The sequence below is a fragment of the Papaver somniferum genome, chromosome 5 (assembly GCF_003573695.1).
Source record: "Papaver somniferum cultivar HN1 chromosome 5, ASM357369v1, whole genome shotgun sequence".
NCBI classification, from domain to species: domain Eukaryota; kingdom Viridiplantae; phylum Streptophyta; class Magnoliopsida; order Ranunculales; family Papaveraceae; genus Papaver; species Papaver somniferum.
In genome coordinates this window covers 148,082,913-148,099,627 of record NC_039362.1, presented here as the reverse complement: position 1 = coordinate 148,099,627, position 16,715 = coordinate 148,082,913, and the positions used below count along the sequence as shown (strand labels likewise).

At 39.0% G+C, this 16,715-nt stretch overlaps 1 protein-coding gene across 1 annotated transcript; it reads left to right on the top strand.

Annotated features, from left to right (window-relative positions):
• Positions 1–15,666: 15,666 nt before the first annotated feature.
• LOC113279834 (F-box/kelch-repeat protein At3g06240-like) lies at positions 15,667–16,715 on the top strand. Its single transcript, XM_026528485.1, has 2 exons — positions 15,667–16,210; positions 16,306–16,715. The coding sequence occupies exons 1-2, from the start codon at positions 15,667–15,669 to the stop codon at positions 16,713–16,715; spliced, it is 954 nt and encodes a 317-aa protein (XP_026384270.1).

The following is a 16,715-nucleotide window of genomic DNA, read 5'->3' as shown; positions in this document are numbered from 1 at the left end:
AAAAACTATTAAAAACCGGGTTTGCAACAGTTATAAGTGTTACAAACTGAAAAGAACGATAGAACAGAGTACTGTCGCTGATTCTCGACCCTCGCCTATGTGTCGTTTCCACTGTTGAGAAACGACTGCTGTTGCGCGCCTAATGTTCTTGGTGTTCTTCACAGCAGCATAAATGGTGATTCTTCTGCAACTCGACTTTCACAGCTCTGTAATCTCCCCCAACTCTCCGTCCGACCCCAAAACTCTCCATAAACTCTGTTATAAACTCACTGGCCATCCAATCTCGTAGGAAATGCAAATAATCCTCCCAAACCAAAAGCATTAACTCGGTAATATTTTCTTTCCTGATTTACTATTTCTACGCGTTTTGGAGCTGTCAATGAATCCTTTTTTATCTCTACACACTCCTTGATTGAGTGAAACACATGTCCCATTCACTTATGCTCGGGGAATACAAATAGGATCACGTGAAGTTCTTTTTCTGGCAAACAACCCCTGTTTTCTTCAACTCGAGTTATCCAGCCAAACTTAGTCGAACCACATACCCATATGACGCCTGTTAAGCCAAAACAACTCACGATGAATTCCAGCGATTTAATCTGGCTAAAACACCTCCAAATCATTACGTATCTTCCAACAGAATCTCCAAAATATATTTAATCTCTGTTTTCTTCCGCGCGTGAATACAACCCTCGATTTTCTAATTGAAGTCCATTACCAAGCATGTTTACCCTTAACAGGCCTAAACCGAACTGAATCCACGAGAAAGTTGCATGAAATTACGTCCAAAATCCGCCCTGAAAAGTCTGCATGTTACCGGAATTTCAAAGAGCACTTTTCCCGCCAAAATTCACTTAAACCGTGAAGAAGAAGGTCTCCCCCTATCCAGAGTAGGGGGTGCTGATAGCACTGGAGTGTATATAGTAAAGAAGGTTCCCCTTATAAATTGAGGTGCTGAGGATGAATTTGGGCTATGCATAACCTTGGGTGCCCCTTAGCCAAATCTGGGGTCCGTATAGCAAATGTCCTCCGGGGTCCAAATAGCACTTTTTGAGCAACTTTTTCCACACAAGTGTATTTCTCCAAAAACACCTACACAAACATAAAAACACCATAATAAGTACAAAATCAAGCACTAGCAATAGAGACACTGAGGACAATTCAGACACAAAAATGTGTCTATCAAATACCCCCAAACTTATTATTTGCTAGTCCTCGAGCAAATCTAATATAAAATGACTACACTTAGCACGTGCAGCAAGCCGTTAAACCTCTAGGTGGCCCTAGCGGCGGAGTGTTGTCTCCGGAGGGTTTACCAGAGGTGTACCCACAAAACCTTTACTACAGACCCTAGCTATCTACGCAGAACCTTGTAAGGCACTAAATAATCTCCTTGGTTGGCATACAATCATTGACTATAGGAGGAAGTACCCTGATGCGAAATTCCAATTGTTGTACACGAGTTTGCACTCAACATATTAAAATTCATATATAAGTGACAGAGCTCTACTCAGATAGTTTCTAGACATCATAACCGGAGTCAACCAATCACATGGAAAGATTAAGAAGATGGATAAAGATAAAAATAGATGGTTCAAAGTGAACGGTGTTTCCCATATCTGTCTGAAGGCCTCTGCCAAGATGAACCTATCCTAATGGACTGAGATACCGGTCTGACTAATATCAACACAACTGGCATATACAAGGGGACCAGTGGTCAATAAACCTAACTCTAGGTCAACACAACTGGCATATACAAGGGCACCAGTGGTCGATTTTATTGATTTTATTCCGGTTGGTCTGATGGTCTGGTCTCAAAATATATTTTTTCTGTATCTCAATCACCCTAATTCACCCTAGCAAAGGTAACAATTTGAATCGTGTGCCCCACCAAGTCACTTAAAAAATAAAAACATAAGGGATTAGGATTCAACGAGTTATGGCGAAACTACCATGTTTTTTTTTTAATTCTAACACCTGAGCTCTGTGCTTTTATGAATAGACTCTTTAGATGTTTCCATCTAATCAGATTGGTTCCTCAAATCCTACAATCAAGATGTTCCCATCCACTTAGATTGGTTAGTGCCAACCTTAATAAGCATAAATTTCTAGGCTCTGGAGTTTATTTATTGCAACTAAAAGCTAACAAAGAGTTTCTTCCCCACCCCCAAACTTAAATCTAAGATTGTCCTCAATGTTTCTAATGAAAGAGCAATACCAAAAAGAAAAGTAACATGAGGAATCAGTAAAGAGAAGTCGGAAAGATAGTACCTGGGTGAAGAGAGAAATAAAAAACTAATATACAACATACAATCGTCTCGATGGTCAATCAAGGGTAAACAGGGTCCTCCAGAGGGACCTCCTCAACATCACTTGTAGGAAAGGGCTCTAAAATGGGTTTCAATCTCTGACAGTTAACCTTCGAAGAACGACTACCATCTGGTGTCTTGATCTCAACAGCTCTATGAGGAAAGACAGTGCGAATAATAAAAAGGACCCGTCCATCGAGAATGTAACTTCCCAGGGAAAAGATGCAGGCGGGTATCATACAGAAGAACCTTTTGACCTGGAGAAAATGACTTTCTTAAAATATTCTTATCATGCACAAGTTTAATTTTATTTTTATACTCCTTCGCACTATCGTAAGCATATATACGAATCTCTTCCAACTCATTGAGCTGGAGTTTCCTATGGGCTCATTCCTTGTCAAGTGAAAAATTTAGCTGCTGAACAGCCCAATAAGCTCTATGTTCTAACTCAACAGGTAAATAACATGCCTTGCCATACAAAAGACGATAAGGCGACATTCCAATGGGGGTTTAAATCCAGTACGGTAAGCCCATAAGGCATCAGTAATCCTAAACGACCAGTCTTTCCGATTAAGATTAACTGTTTTCTCTAATATACGCTTCATCTCCCTATTGGAAACCTCTACCTGACCACTAGTCTGTGGATGATATGGGGTAGCTATCTTATGTGTAATACCATATTTCTTCATCAAAAGCCTAAAAGGTCCATTAAAAAAGTGCGTCCCTCCATCACTAATTATAGCTCGCGGTGTACCAAAACGTGTAAGTATATTATTTTTCAAGAACTCAATCACAACCCTATGGTCATTGGTTTTACACGCAACCTCCTCAATCCACTTAGAGACATAGTCTACAGCGAAAACGATGTAAAGGTTACCAAAACAATTAGGAAACGGACCCATAAAGTCAGTACCCCACACATCAAAGACCTCAACAACTAAAATAGGTTTCAAGGGCATCATGTTCTTACGGGAAATGGTTCCTAATTTCTGGCAACGTTCACAAGTAACACAGTAACTGTGGGAGTCTTTAAACAACGAAGTCCAACAGAATCCGCACTGCAGTATTTTAGCAGCAGTCTTCTTAGCACTAAAGTGACCCCCACAAGCATGATCATGACAAAAGGAAATAATACTAGACTGGTCACTCTCAGGTATACATCTCCTAATAATCTGGTATGGACAATACTTAAACAGATAAGGATCATCCCCAAAAAAATGCTTCACCTCGGCTAAAAACCTAGAACGATCTTGTTTACCCCAATGTTGGGGAATTCGACCATTAACAAGATAATTCACTATATTCGTATACCAAGGTGCTTGGGTAACAAAGAACAGTTGTTCATCGGGAAAACTATCCCTAACAGGAGGAAAATCATTAAGGGTATCCACAACAAGCCTAGACAAGGGGTCTGCTACTACATTTTCTGCACATTTTTTATCTCTAATGTCTAAGAAAAATTCCTGCAATAATAGGATCCATCTAATCAATCTAGGTTTAGTATCCTTCTTGGAAAGACGATACTTCAAAGCAACATGATCAGTAAAGATTATGACCTTAGAACCTAAGAGGTAGGATTTAAACTTGTTTAAGGCAAACACAATAGCTAATAGTTCCTTCTCCATAGTGGTATAATTCAACTGGGCATCATTCAGAGTTTTGGTAGCATAGTAAATCACATGAAGTAACTTATTTTCTCGCTGACCTAGCACAACACCAATAGCATAATCTGAAGCATCACACATGATCTCAAAGGGTAGGTTCCAGTTGGGTGCCTGGACTATGGGGCGGTAGTGAGTAAATTCTTAAGCTTCTCAAAAGCCTATAAACAAGCATCATCAAAGAAAAACTTAACGTCTTTTGCAAGCAAATTGCAAAGAGGTCTAGAAATTAAGCTAAAATCCTTAATGAATCGACGATAATAACCTGCATGCCCTAAGAATGACATATTATCTCTTACGGTTTTTGGGACCTGTAAAGTTTTAATGAGGTCAACTTTGGCTTTATCTGCCTCTATACCCTTCGAAGATACGATATGCCCTGGAACAATTCCTGAACGAACCATGAAGTGACATTTCTCCCAATTAAGCACTAAATTCTTTTCCTTACACCTAGTCAAAACTAATGACAAATGATGCAAGTACTCATTGAAAGACGAACCAAACACTGAAAAATCATTCATAAAGACCTCTAAGAACCGTTCTACCATGTCATAAAATATGCTCAGCATACAACGTTGAAAGGTCGCAGGGGCATTACATATCCCAAAAGTCATGCGTCTATACACAAAGGTACCAAAGGGACAGGTAAAAGTGGTTTTCTCTTGGTCTTATGGGCTATGACAATCTGATTATAACCGCAGTATCCATCTAAAAAGCAATAATAGCTACGTCCAGCTAATCTCTCTAGCATTTGGTCGATGAAGGGAAGGGGAAAGTGGTCCTTCCTAGTGACCTTGTTCAATTTCCTATAGTCAATACAGACACGCCAACTCGTGGTCACCCGGGTTGGGATTAATTCATTGTTATCATTCTGGACTACAGTAATACCAGATTTCTTGGGAACAACCTGAACGGGGCTGACCCACTTACTGTATGAAATGGTGTAGATAATGCCTGCATCTAACAACTTAAGAACCTCGGTTCGAACTACTTCTTTCATATTAGGGTTCAGTCGACGTTGCATCTCCCTAGAAGTTTTGGTGTCACTCTCTAAATAGATCTGATGCATACAATCAGTGGTACTTATACCCTTAATGTATGCTATGGTCCACCCTAAAGCTTCCTTGTTATTCTGAAGGACAGTCACTAGCCTACTTTCCTGATCACTATCCAAGTCGGATGCTATAATCGCAGGTAAAGTTTCAGATGGGCCTAAAAACACATACTTCAGGGAATCTGGTAATGGTTTAAGGTCCAACTTAGGAGGCTTTTCTAACGAAGGAACTAGGGTAGACTCAGAAATGGGTAGAGATTCGAACTTAGGTTTCCAGCCATTACTAGTGTCTATCAAATGGGTTGAATCTAACAAAGCATTCACCTCATTGATCACATCGTCATCAACAAAATCAATCCCAAAGTGGGCTAGGCATTTCTCTAATGGATCTTCTAACAAAGTGTTTGGTAATGACTCCTCGAGTAATGTTCCTATCATGTTCACCTCTTCTATGTTCGAGTCATCTAGTTCAGAGGGTAGCTTACTAATATTAAAAATGTTCAGCTCAATAGTCATATTACCAAAAGACAAATTCATAATACCATTTCGACAGTTAATGATCGCATTGGATGTAGCTAAAAACGGGCGACCTAAAATCACTGGTATTTGGTTCTCTGGGTCAGGGACAGGTTGGGTATCTAGGATAACAAAATCCACTGGATAATAAACTTGTCGACCTCAATAAGAACGTCCTCGATCACACCACGAGGAATTTTAACGGACCTATCAGCTAACTGAAGTGTCATCTGGGTAGGTTTCATCTCACCAAGTCCTAGCTTAAGGTACACATGGTATGGAGTAAGTTCACACTGGCTCCTAAGTCAAGCAAAGCTTTCTCGACACGGTATTTACCTATTGTGCAAGAAATAGTAGGGGACCCTGGGTCTTTATACTTAGGAGTAGTGGTATTCTGAATAATAGAACTCACATGACTAGCTAGGAAGGCTTTCTTCTGGACACTAAGTTTTCGCTTTCGCGTACACATATCCTTAAGAAACTTGGCATAAGCGGGAATCTGCTTAATCGCATCTAACAATGGAGGTTGATAGTAACCTGCTTAAAAACCTCCAATATATCATTAAAGTTGGACTCCCTCTTAGTTGGAACTAGCAGCTGGGGGAACGGGGCTCTGGGAACAAAGCCGGGCTCAGCATGACCCTCATTGGTCTCTTTGGAGACTCTATCAGTCTCCTCATTTTCTGGCTCAGAAGGGTGAACTACACATGTTCACTCAGGCATCAACCTTATTGTCAACTTTCTTTCCACTCCTAAGGGTTGTTATAGAATTCACATGATTGTACGATTTCTCTCCTTTAGGGTTAGGATCAGTTTGACTAGGGAATCTTCCATCTTCTCTTTCACTAAGAAACTTAGCTATTTGGCCGACTTGAAGTTCTAAGTTAGCAAGAGACTGGGAATTATTCTTAAAATTCTGCCTGGTTTCTTCTTGAAAACCACAATGGTTCTTTGATAACATCTCATGGTTCTTTGCTAACATAGTAAGGGTTTCTTCTAAGGTGGAGATCTTTTTCTCATTCTGAAACTGGGGTTGACCTGAAGAGTTCTTAGCATAACCAAAACCTGGGGGAGGATGAGAATTACTATACTGTCCTTGATTCTGACCCTTAGACCAAGAAAAATTAGGATGGTTTCTCCAACCAGGGTTGTAAGTCTTTGAGTATGGGTCAAACTTCTGACGGTTCTCAAACCTAGCATTGTTGTAGACAGCATGGGCTTGATCTTCACTAACCTGACCTTCCCAAAAGGATTTATTGGGTTCTACTCCACAAATAGACACTTGAGAGGCTCTAAACCTATCATCAGGTTTCAACAAGAGACCTATGTTTAGGATGATTCAATTACAAAGCTTCTAACCTTCTAGACAAAGCAGAAAACTTAGCATCAGACCCGAAGATTGTATCCACCACATTGGTGCTACTTCTATTGACCAAGAGTCTTTTGGGGGGTTCAACACAAGACTCCCACTGTTGGGATTTTTCAGCGACAGCTCCTAAGAAGGTAAAAGCATCATCGACACTTTTACTAGTGAATTCACCAGCGCACATAGACTCAACCATGGCTTTGGTTGAATAGTCTAAAACATCATAAATAATCTCTACGAGTTTCATCTTATCAAATCCATGGTGAGGACCCTGGGATAGGAGATCATTGAATCTCTCTAAAAACCTATAAAGAGACTCTCCCTCTTGTTGCACACTAGCATCAATTTTCTGCCTAACAGACGCAGTTTTATGCTTAGGGTAGAATTTCATATAAAAAGAAGCAATAAGTTCATGTCATGTTTCAATGGATTCAGATGGTAGGTTGTTCAGCCAGGTCTTGGCTTTATCTCTCAAGGAAAAGGGAAACATCTTAAGTTTCAAGACTTTATCAGTAAGGTCTTTTATTCTAATGTCCCACAAATTTCCTCAAAGTCCCTAATATGAAAATAAGGGTTCTCATCATCTTTCCCTAAGAATATAGGGATCATCTGAAGAATACTAGGTTTTATCTTGAAATTAGCTGTAGTGGCTGGAAATTTAATGCACGAAGCTCGGGTGGACCTAGTTGGGAACATGTAATCTTTCAAAGTTGCCATCGCTGGCACAGCTGAAGTACTAGGGGTATTTTCCTCACAAAGAGACAGATTCTCAAAACTTAAGTTTCCAAAAACAGGGCTCTCAAAAGAAGAGTCTTCGAGCTCCCCGCCTTCACAAGAAGAACTACTAGGTTTATCACTAATCAAACGACCTAGAGTGTTTCTTTTCCAAGCCCGCTCTTTAATAACCTTAGGCATACACTAGAAAAACAAAAGAAAAAGAAAGAAATCCTAAAACGAAGGGAAGTTCTATGCAAACACAAACAAGGCTGACTCCACCAAAGCAAACCTAAAGATTTCTAGCAAACAAAAAGCATGATGGCTCCACTTAAATTGTTTCTAGACCGGCTTCTAATCCTTCAAAAGGGAATTCGTTACAATTTAAGCAAACCCCTCTGGAATCAATCCGAGTTTAAGTAAGTTGAATCGAGACGAGGGAAGCTCAATGGAGCTTTGATACCCAAGGCCTCACCGGCGTTACAAGGCGGCGAATTCAACTCACAGAAACCATCATGAACTTTGAAGCATGCTTAAAAGAGTAACTAATATTTTTTGAATGGCTTTCCTATTAAGCTCGTTACCCTATAGGTCTCGTTCTAGTCAAATTTTAGGCTTAGGTTCGCGTTTGGTTTCGTTTTCCTAAAGCGAGCAAGAAGGGAACCGTGATGAAATCCGAACCCTTATCTTGTATGGCCAGTCCTTGCCCTTTACTAGGAAACTAAAGCAGCCGTTTTCAAATCCTCAGCATATATGCAAATGAAGGAATACAGTAACTCGCTGACAGGAGATTCGTGAGTGTTTCGACAAACTTACCTCCCGTACCAGACGGGGGATGAACCGCTGAAGTCGACTCGGGCCACGACTCCTATGTCATGTACGAACCCGCGGGGCCGAGGCGATATTGTAATCGTCGTCCTTCTCTGCAAACAGTTTATATTTAAACTACCATTCCGTAGGGTTTAAAAAAAAATAAAGTCCCAAAGTCCACAATCCAAAGTCCAAAAATAAAGTGCAAAAGAAAAAGATAAACTAAAAGAAATTCTAAAAAAAATTGTCTCTCTCTATTTTTTAATTAATTTTTATTCTCCTTTTATTTCGCTCCTTTCGCTTTGATTTTACTCCAAATCTTTAAGTATTCACCAAAAGCTTTGGCAAATTTTTCTTTCGCTCCAAATTCCAAAATCTGTAAGGAAAAGACAAAAACCTAGAAACGTAAAGAAGAACAAATAAAATAAAAATGAAAAACAAATAAAAACCTAAAAAAAAAAAATCTAAAAACTCTAGCCTAAAGACAAGTCCGCGTCGGCGGCGCCAAAAATTGATGTGATTTCAAATTGAGTTGCAGTAAAAAGTTCATTGAGACCTTTGAAAGCAAAGATTTTAGATTTAATGAAATTTAAAAACAAACAAAACTTAATTCAAGATTATTAGGAATAACCAAGACACTGATTCCACTATCACACATGAATAAATTATGGAAAATAATCCAAAACTCTAATTATCTTTTAAGTCCCTTATTTCTTAATTCACAATTAATCAAACATATTCTCAAATATTAATTTTATTCCCCAAGCATAGACTATCAATTGATTAAACAAAGTATAATCTATCAAATTGAATCACAAATAATTAAGAAAATTATGTAAACATTTAAAAACTCTGCAAGAGTAGTGATTGAGTGAATTATAATTAAAAATTAGAGAAAATGAAATAGTTACCCATTATTCATGCGTGAATAGCTTCCTCATTGCCTTGGTTGTGGGAGAATTAGCTCATCATCATGTTGGAAACACAATCAAAATTCATTTTTATTGCTCAAAGGGTGTTTACAAAGATGAAATGGAGAAAAACTATTAAAAACCGGGTTTGCAACAGTTATAAGTGTTACAAACTGAAAAGAACGATAGAACAGAAACTGTTGTTGATTCTCGACCCTCGCCTGTGTGTCGTTTCCACTGTTGAGAAACGACTGCTGTTGCGCGCCTAATGTTCTTGGTGTTCTTCACAGCAGCATAAATGGTGATTCTTCTGCAACTCGACTTTCACAGCTCTGTAATCTCCCCCAACTCTCCGTCCGACCCCAAAACTCTCCATAAACTCTGTTATAAACTCACTGGTCATCCAATCTCGTAGTGAATGCAAATAATCCTCCCAAACAAAAGCATCAACTCGGTAATATTTTCTTTCCTGATTTACTATTTCTACGCGTTTTGGAGCTGTCAATGAATCCTTTTTATCTCTACACACTCCTTGATTGAGTGAAACACATGTCCCACTCAGTTATGCTCGGGGAATACAAATAGGATCACGTGAAGTTCTTTTTCTGGCAAACAACCCCTGTTTTCTTCAACTCAAGTTATCCAGCCAAACTTAGTTGAACCACATACCCATATGACGCCTGTTAAGCCAAAACAACTCCCGATGAATTCCAGCGATTTAATCTGGCTAAACCACCTCCAAATCATTACGTATCTTCCAACAGAATCTCCAAAATATATTTAATCTCTGTTTTCTTCCGCGCGTGAATACAACCCTCGATTTTCTAATTGAAGTCCATTACCAAGCCTGTTTACCCTTAACAGGCCTAAACCGAACTGAATCCACGAGAAAGTTGCATGAAATTACGTCAAAAATCCGCCCTGAAAAGTCTGCATGTTACCGGAATTTCAAAGAGCACTTTTCCCGCCAAAATTCACTTAAACCGTGAAGAAGAAGGTCTCCCCCTATCCAGATTAGGGGGTGCTGATAGTACTGGAGTGTATATAGTAAAGAAGGTGCCTTTTATAAATTGAGGTGCTGAGGATGAATTTGGGCTATGCATAACCCTGGGTTCCCCTTAGCCAAATCTGGGGTCCGTATAGCAAATGTCCTCCAGGGTCCAAATAGCACTTTTTGAGCAACTTTTTCCACACAAGTGTATTTCTCCAAAAACACCTACACAAACACAAAAACACCATAATAAGTACAAAATAAAGCACTAGCAATAGAGACACTGAGGACAATTCAGACACAAAAATGTGTCTATCAATTATCATGAGTAAGATGGTTGGGTATGGGATTTACCTGAGTAGTAGAGCCGGATCCATCACCAAGAGAAGCATTGGAACCATCACTATTTTGAGAAGAACTTTGGGAGGAATTGAGACTAGAACCGGCAGCATTGAGAGGGGAATTGTTGCGGACATCATTGCTACCTGGGGAACTATCAGCAGGAACGTTATAGCTACCAAAGGAGTTGAAGATAGGTTGGGTATTGAGGGATCAAGTGGAGAGATCTATGTCTGGTAATTCACCCAAATTGGTAATTGGGGTGCACAGTTGAGCATAATCAGGCTCATTAGTGGTTTGTTCTTCAGGGATAACCTCAAGGCTAGCAACATTGGAACTAGCTCTGGTGCGTTTTCTTAGGTCAGACCTTGGATTGATCTTTCTTTTGAGGTTTGCTATAGATTCTTGTTCGGCTGAATTTCCTGCTCCCCTGATGATTATAAAGCTGGTATTTGGGATAGCAACAGTTTTGAATCTTCTTGAGGAGTTGGTAGTGCGAATTGGTCCCTTTGGAATAGACTCAGAACCAGTAATTGAGGCAGCAACAGTAACATTTTGAGTTGTAACTTGCTTTAAGATAATTGGAAAGCCATTTTCCATCTGAGTTGGGTGTTTTTGAACAGGGCCAACATCAAAAATATTCAGGGTAGTGGATCTGTTGACAAAGGGGCCCATTTGAAAAAGTGTTTGACAAACTTTTCTGAGAAGTGTTTTCCATTCTTTGATCAACAACTACAGTTTTTCCTTTGGAACTTACTTCAATAGAAGTAGATCCCATTTGAGTATCTCGTATAACCTTAGAATGTTGCATATTGATATCAGTGTTGCTAGCATATGGAGGAGTTACTTGTTTGGCTGCTAAAGGCATCATTAACTTTGAAACACTCGGAAGAGTGTAATTACTGCAGCGAGAGTCCGTATTTGTAATCTTCTTTTGCTTTAGTTTCCAAGCAGGGCAGTTTTGATCTTTGTGATCAAGGATGCGACAGGAAATACAGAAATATCTTGGAACTCTGATGTGTCTGCATTCAATAAGAAAAGGTTCATTTATCATTTGTGAAAAGCGGAATGCATGTCGGTAGAGCTTTCTGAACTGGAATTCTAATGCAGACTTTAACATTCTTCTTATGAGGATGTTTACCAAACAGATTCTGAGCTTCTACGAGTTCTCCTATATTTAGAGTGAGAAGCTTAAGATCTTCAAACTCTGTGCATTCATTGGGGATGTTACACAAGATGAACCACGTAATTTCTTCATCAAAAGAAAGTTGGTGATTTGGTGGCCAACCTTCAATTGGTACAACATTTAGCACCATTAGGTAACCACATACGAACCAAGGTTTCTGAGAATTTATTCTATTTAAATCCTCTTCTGATAAGTAGCGGATGAGAACTTTGTTCCTCTGACTATTGAAGGTAGTGACAGTAGGGTGTTGAGCTAATGGACAATTGTTGCAGATATAAAATCTGATAGAGGAGGTTGGGATCAGAGTTTTACAACAAACATATCCTGCCATACACCATTTCCAGTTAGTATCAGCTTCTGCTAGGGCAACTTTCTTATCAATGAAGACTGGTTTAGTAAGAGAAGATGGTAGATTTAATTTTTCAGACATGTGGTTTGAGAGAGTTTGAATTTCAAGATTCAAGTTTTGGGGATTCTCATAAGAAGAGGGGATTTCCATAGTATAAAGGCAATGGGTATATATGAATGTTATTTGATTGAGATCAGAATTCCAAGTAACTATTATAAAATGAAAAAAATAGATAGAAGAATCTCTTATTGATATTGTTTTGATAAAGGTAACATGCAATGTGGAAGAGGGAAATACAGGAGGGGTTTGTTTTCTTTTGAATTTGAACCTTAAAAAAAGAATGAGAAGGTTGTTGACCATAGTCAGAGAAACTTTCAGGAGAATTTTGGTGTAAGGTTGTTGTAGGAAAGCTGCAAGTTATGCTTTGGGTGAGAGGTTTGACATATGGAATGTCACCATTGTTACCATGCTTTTGAGTTTGTTGTCGAACCAAGGTATTCACAAGAGCCACAAGAGGATGTGGCTAATAGTACCTTGCTGGAACATTTGAGACAGATTGGATTGAGGATAGGTGACATGGATATGGGTTGTTGAGTATTTATTTTGTTTGTCATTATTCATGATGACGTTGAGGTGATGATGTAAACTGCCAAACGTAATAATGGTAGAAAATGGGGGAATTTTTTTTTGTCTGGATGGGTGGTAAGGGGGGAGATTTTTTTTGCTTGCTGGGTGGTTAGGTTTGATGGATAGACTAAAGACGTTTCTGTCTAATATGCCCCAGGTTGCGGTGAATCCTCCCAACTGGTGCTGCCATCTCCTAGTCTGCATAAAACATAAAGTGTTAATTAGACCCCAAAGATAAATATCAAAGTTTGGTAACCCACCAGATACTCCCTTAATGAAAAATCCAAAGGAAGTAAAGGTCTTAATGAAGATTAGGTGTTGAAAATAGGTCTTGATAGGGTAATTATGAATTGGATAGGTAAAATCAGACGCATGGCTTTGAAGAGGCGTGGTAAACAAAGCGACATGACGCTTAACCAAGAGCCTTAAATGGCAATGAATAGGTATGGTGAGGGATTTAAAAGGTGGTTTTTGAGGGTAATTAGCATATTCAGAGCATGAAATTATCTTTCTATCAACAGAAAAGGAAAGGTTTAGGGAGAATTTAGAAAGTCTAAAAAATAGCCGGCAAGTCTTCTCAGAGTGCAGAGGTTGTGGGAGTTTTTGAAGAGTCTCCTCTGTCGTCATCTCCTGCATCTCCAGATTCACCAGAATATACACAAGCCAAGGCTCTTCTTTCTTCAATGAGGATTGTAGAGTTCCAGAAGCTACATGAGGATGTGTGATCTGAGATCGATCGGCAGTTGCAACTTCAAATCCAACAGAGGGAGGAAGAGAAGGCTGCTCGAGAACGAGAACGAGAAGAGAGAAGGCTTGAGAGATTGTATGCTGCATGGCTGCCAAAATATTTTGAGAGGAGAGAGAGAAAAGATAAAGAGTGGGAGGAGAAGCAAGCGGAGAAACAAGCAAAGGCACCCAAGTATGGAAGTGTAACTGAAAGTGATTCTGAGTCAACTGATGTGTTTGAGGCTGAGGGAGAGATGGAGACCAGTGATTTGGATTCAGATGCTTATGGGGGTCAAGAAGAGGACAATCACGGAAGAATGGTGTATCATAAGAAGCATTTAAGGAGCCGATTTGAGTATGAAATTGCCAACCCCAAGATCTTCTCAAAAACCATGAATGAGGGTGAATCAGAAAGATTGAAATTAACTTTGAATGTGCCTGATTCCGATGATGAAAATGAGGAAGATAGGGATGATGCTTCATACTCCAGTGGAACTTCGCCTGCTCCATCAGATAGTGAAGATAGTGAACGTTGTGAAGGGGATGAATGGGATGAGTTGTGGTGAATACTGTAGAGTTACTAGAAGAGGACAGGTTTTCAGGTTGAGCATAAAGCCTAAAAACAGTTAGCAAGTTTTTTATGAAATGGCTCTTCTGGTAACTTCCCTTTATCCCAAACTTCTTAAATTTGTTGCTGTTGATGGTGGTAAGTTTCTTTTTGCTTCTTAAGGGTAATTGGTCGGCTTTGTTTGCAATTTTTTTGGTTTGTGTGCTTGTATAGTTGTTGCTGGTAAGGGTTAAACAAGTAGTAGTCTTGGAGGTTTTCTGATGAACAGTTGGTAGTCCTGGGGTAAATGGAATTTTATTAGTGGTATTTTGAATGTTGTAATTAGAATTTGAATGTTGGGGATTTTGGTACTCAGTGTTTCGAATGTTTAAACTCTTGTAATGGTTTATGAAACTCTGAGAAGATTCAGGGCTAATTTTAGTAATATCGTTGTTTCTATTTCCTGCTAAGCTTGTGGACAAATTGAATTTCTTAATGAAAATGGTGAGACTATAGGTGAATAAACTTGTACTAGGATCTTTGATACTAAAGAACTGAGAAATGTAGGATATGTAGTTAACAATAAAAGCAATGCAAATGATGAGAGATTGATGAACATAACTCATGAAAGGTGAAAAACGCTCCTAAAGGCTATAGAGAGAGAGTACTCCAAAGCAGCAACTTTTTCTTTCCGACTTCATTCTTGAAACGGTCTGTAAAGGCTAAAATCATCTCAGTATTTGACTTTGTAGTCAATATATTTATTTGAAGACAATTGACTGAAACAAGTTAACGTCCCTAATAGAGACTAACTCACTCAAATGAACGACCACTCAATCAAACGAACGAGAGAACCCACTATAGGCAAATACAAAAAAAGACACTACACGGAAGACAGTATCCCGTGCAAGTAAAAAAAAATTGAATTTTAATCAGACGGGGGACTGTCCCCCGTCCAAAAAAGAAAAAAATCCAAACGGAGGACTGTCTCCCGTTTGGAACTAAAAAACTTCTAAAACGAGGGATTGTTCCCCGTTTGGTGCAAATTTTTTTTTGTTACACGGGAGACAATCCCCCGTGTAGCCCTATTTTTCCTGAAGGGGGACAATCTCTCGTATAGTGTTACACTCCCAACCACTCGTTTATCTGAACCAATGCATGAACGGATTTAGGGGAAAAATGGGATAAACACTATCCATAGCAGCCTCAAATTTGCTCAAATTGGTAGTGCACTCTTTCATTTGAAAGAGTAACACTACCCATAGGATTTGCTCTTAAAAAAGTCAATGAAGAATTAGGGTAAAAATCTCCGTATAAGAAGAGTACAACAGGGCGAAAGAAAGACATTGAAGTTTAAAAAAAAAAAAGATACCCTAGCTTTGAGCAGCAACATTGGCGATGATCGAGAAGTGGAAATTTCTTCAAGAGGGGATTCTGATGGACATCCTCACATGGTTACCAGTGACGTCCGTTCTGTGATTCAGGTGTGTCTCAAAGAATTGGTGCAATCATTTCACAAACCCTGATTTTATTAAACTGCATGTTAATCATTCAAATCAAATGAATCATTTTAGTATCATCCTTTCAAGACAGGAACCAACTTTATACTATTCAGATGAACCTTATACTGCTTCATTCCCTTCGCTTGATTACAACATTTCCACTTATACATTTGATATGTCTGTTGAATATCACTGTCCATTTCACTACTGGAAATGTTATATTCATATCCTTGGTGTTTTTAATGGAGTGTTTTGCCTCGAGTCTGATCCTGAACTGTTATGCATTTGGAACCCAATTACTAACGAGTATAAGAAAATACCAGAATTACCACATTTACCTCCACAAATTCAATCTCTACTGAGACCAGTCTTTTCTGTTCCAACACATGGGTTTGGTTACGATTGCAAGACTGGGGATTACAAAGTTGTAAAGATTATTACTGCTGGGAGTGATAGGTTTTATCAAGTCAGAGTTTATACTCTAGGAACATATTCATTGAGAGTACTCGAGGATATTCTTTATGTGTTTTTTTTACCTGGAAGAGCAAATGGAGTGTTTTTAAATGGAGTTCTTCATTGGCTGGTACATCCCTATAACAGAGGTAAAAGCACTGTTAGAGTTATACTTTCTTTCGATGTTGGGGATGAGAAGTTCAAGAAATGCAACTACCTATACCTCTGTGTGGTGCACCTGAAGGTGATAAGTATTATAAGACATCTATTGGCTTGTTGTATGGTAAAATTTTCTTATCTTGGTACGTTGGTGATGGGAACGTAGATGTATGGGTTATGAATAATTATGGTGTAATAGAATCTTGGACTAAAATTTTCAGCGTTGGCAGGCTAAAAGAAGATATCGAGCTTCTGAGGCTTGTACAATATTTCAAGAATGGTGATATCTTATTATTTGGTCAGCCTTTAAACCGCTTTAACCCGCATAATGGGGATTTAATCTTGTATAACCCAATGAATGGAAATGCTAGGTTTTTGGATACAAGCAGTTATCAGACACTGGAGAACGCGCACACTTATGTTGGTAGTCTGGTTTCGGTTAAATCTATTTGTGATGCAAGCCATGAAGTTGTAGAGCAGGCAGTATTACAATAA

What these genes read in the sequence shown, in the direction of transcription:
- LOC113279834 (XM_026528485.1), top strand. Translation starts at nt 15,667, where the DNA reads ATGAATCATTTTAGTATCATCCTTTCAAGACAGGAACCAACTTTATAC. An exon ending in GGTACATCCCTATAACAGAG is followed by an intron (nt 16,211 to 16,305) that starts GTAAAAGCACTG and finishes GTGCACCTGAAG; the next exon opens with GTGATAAGTATTATAAGACA.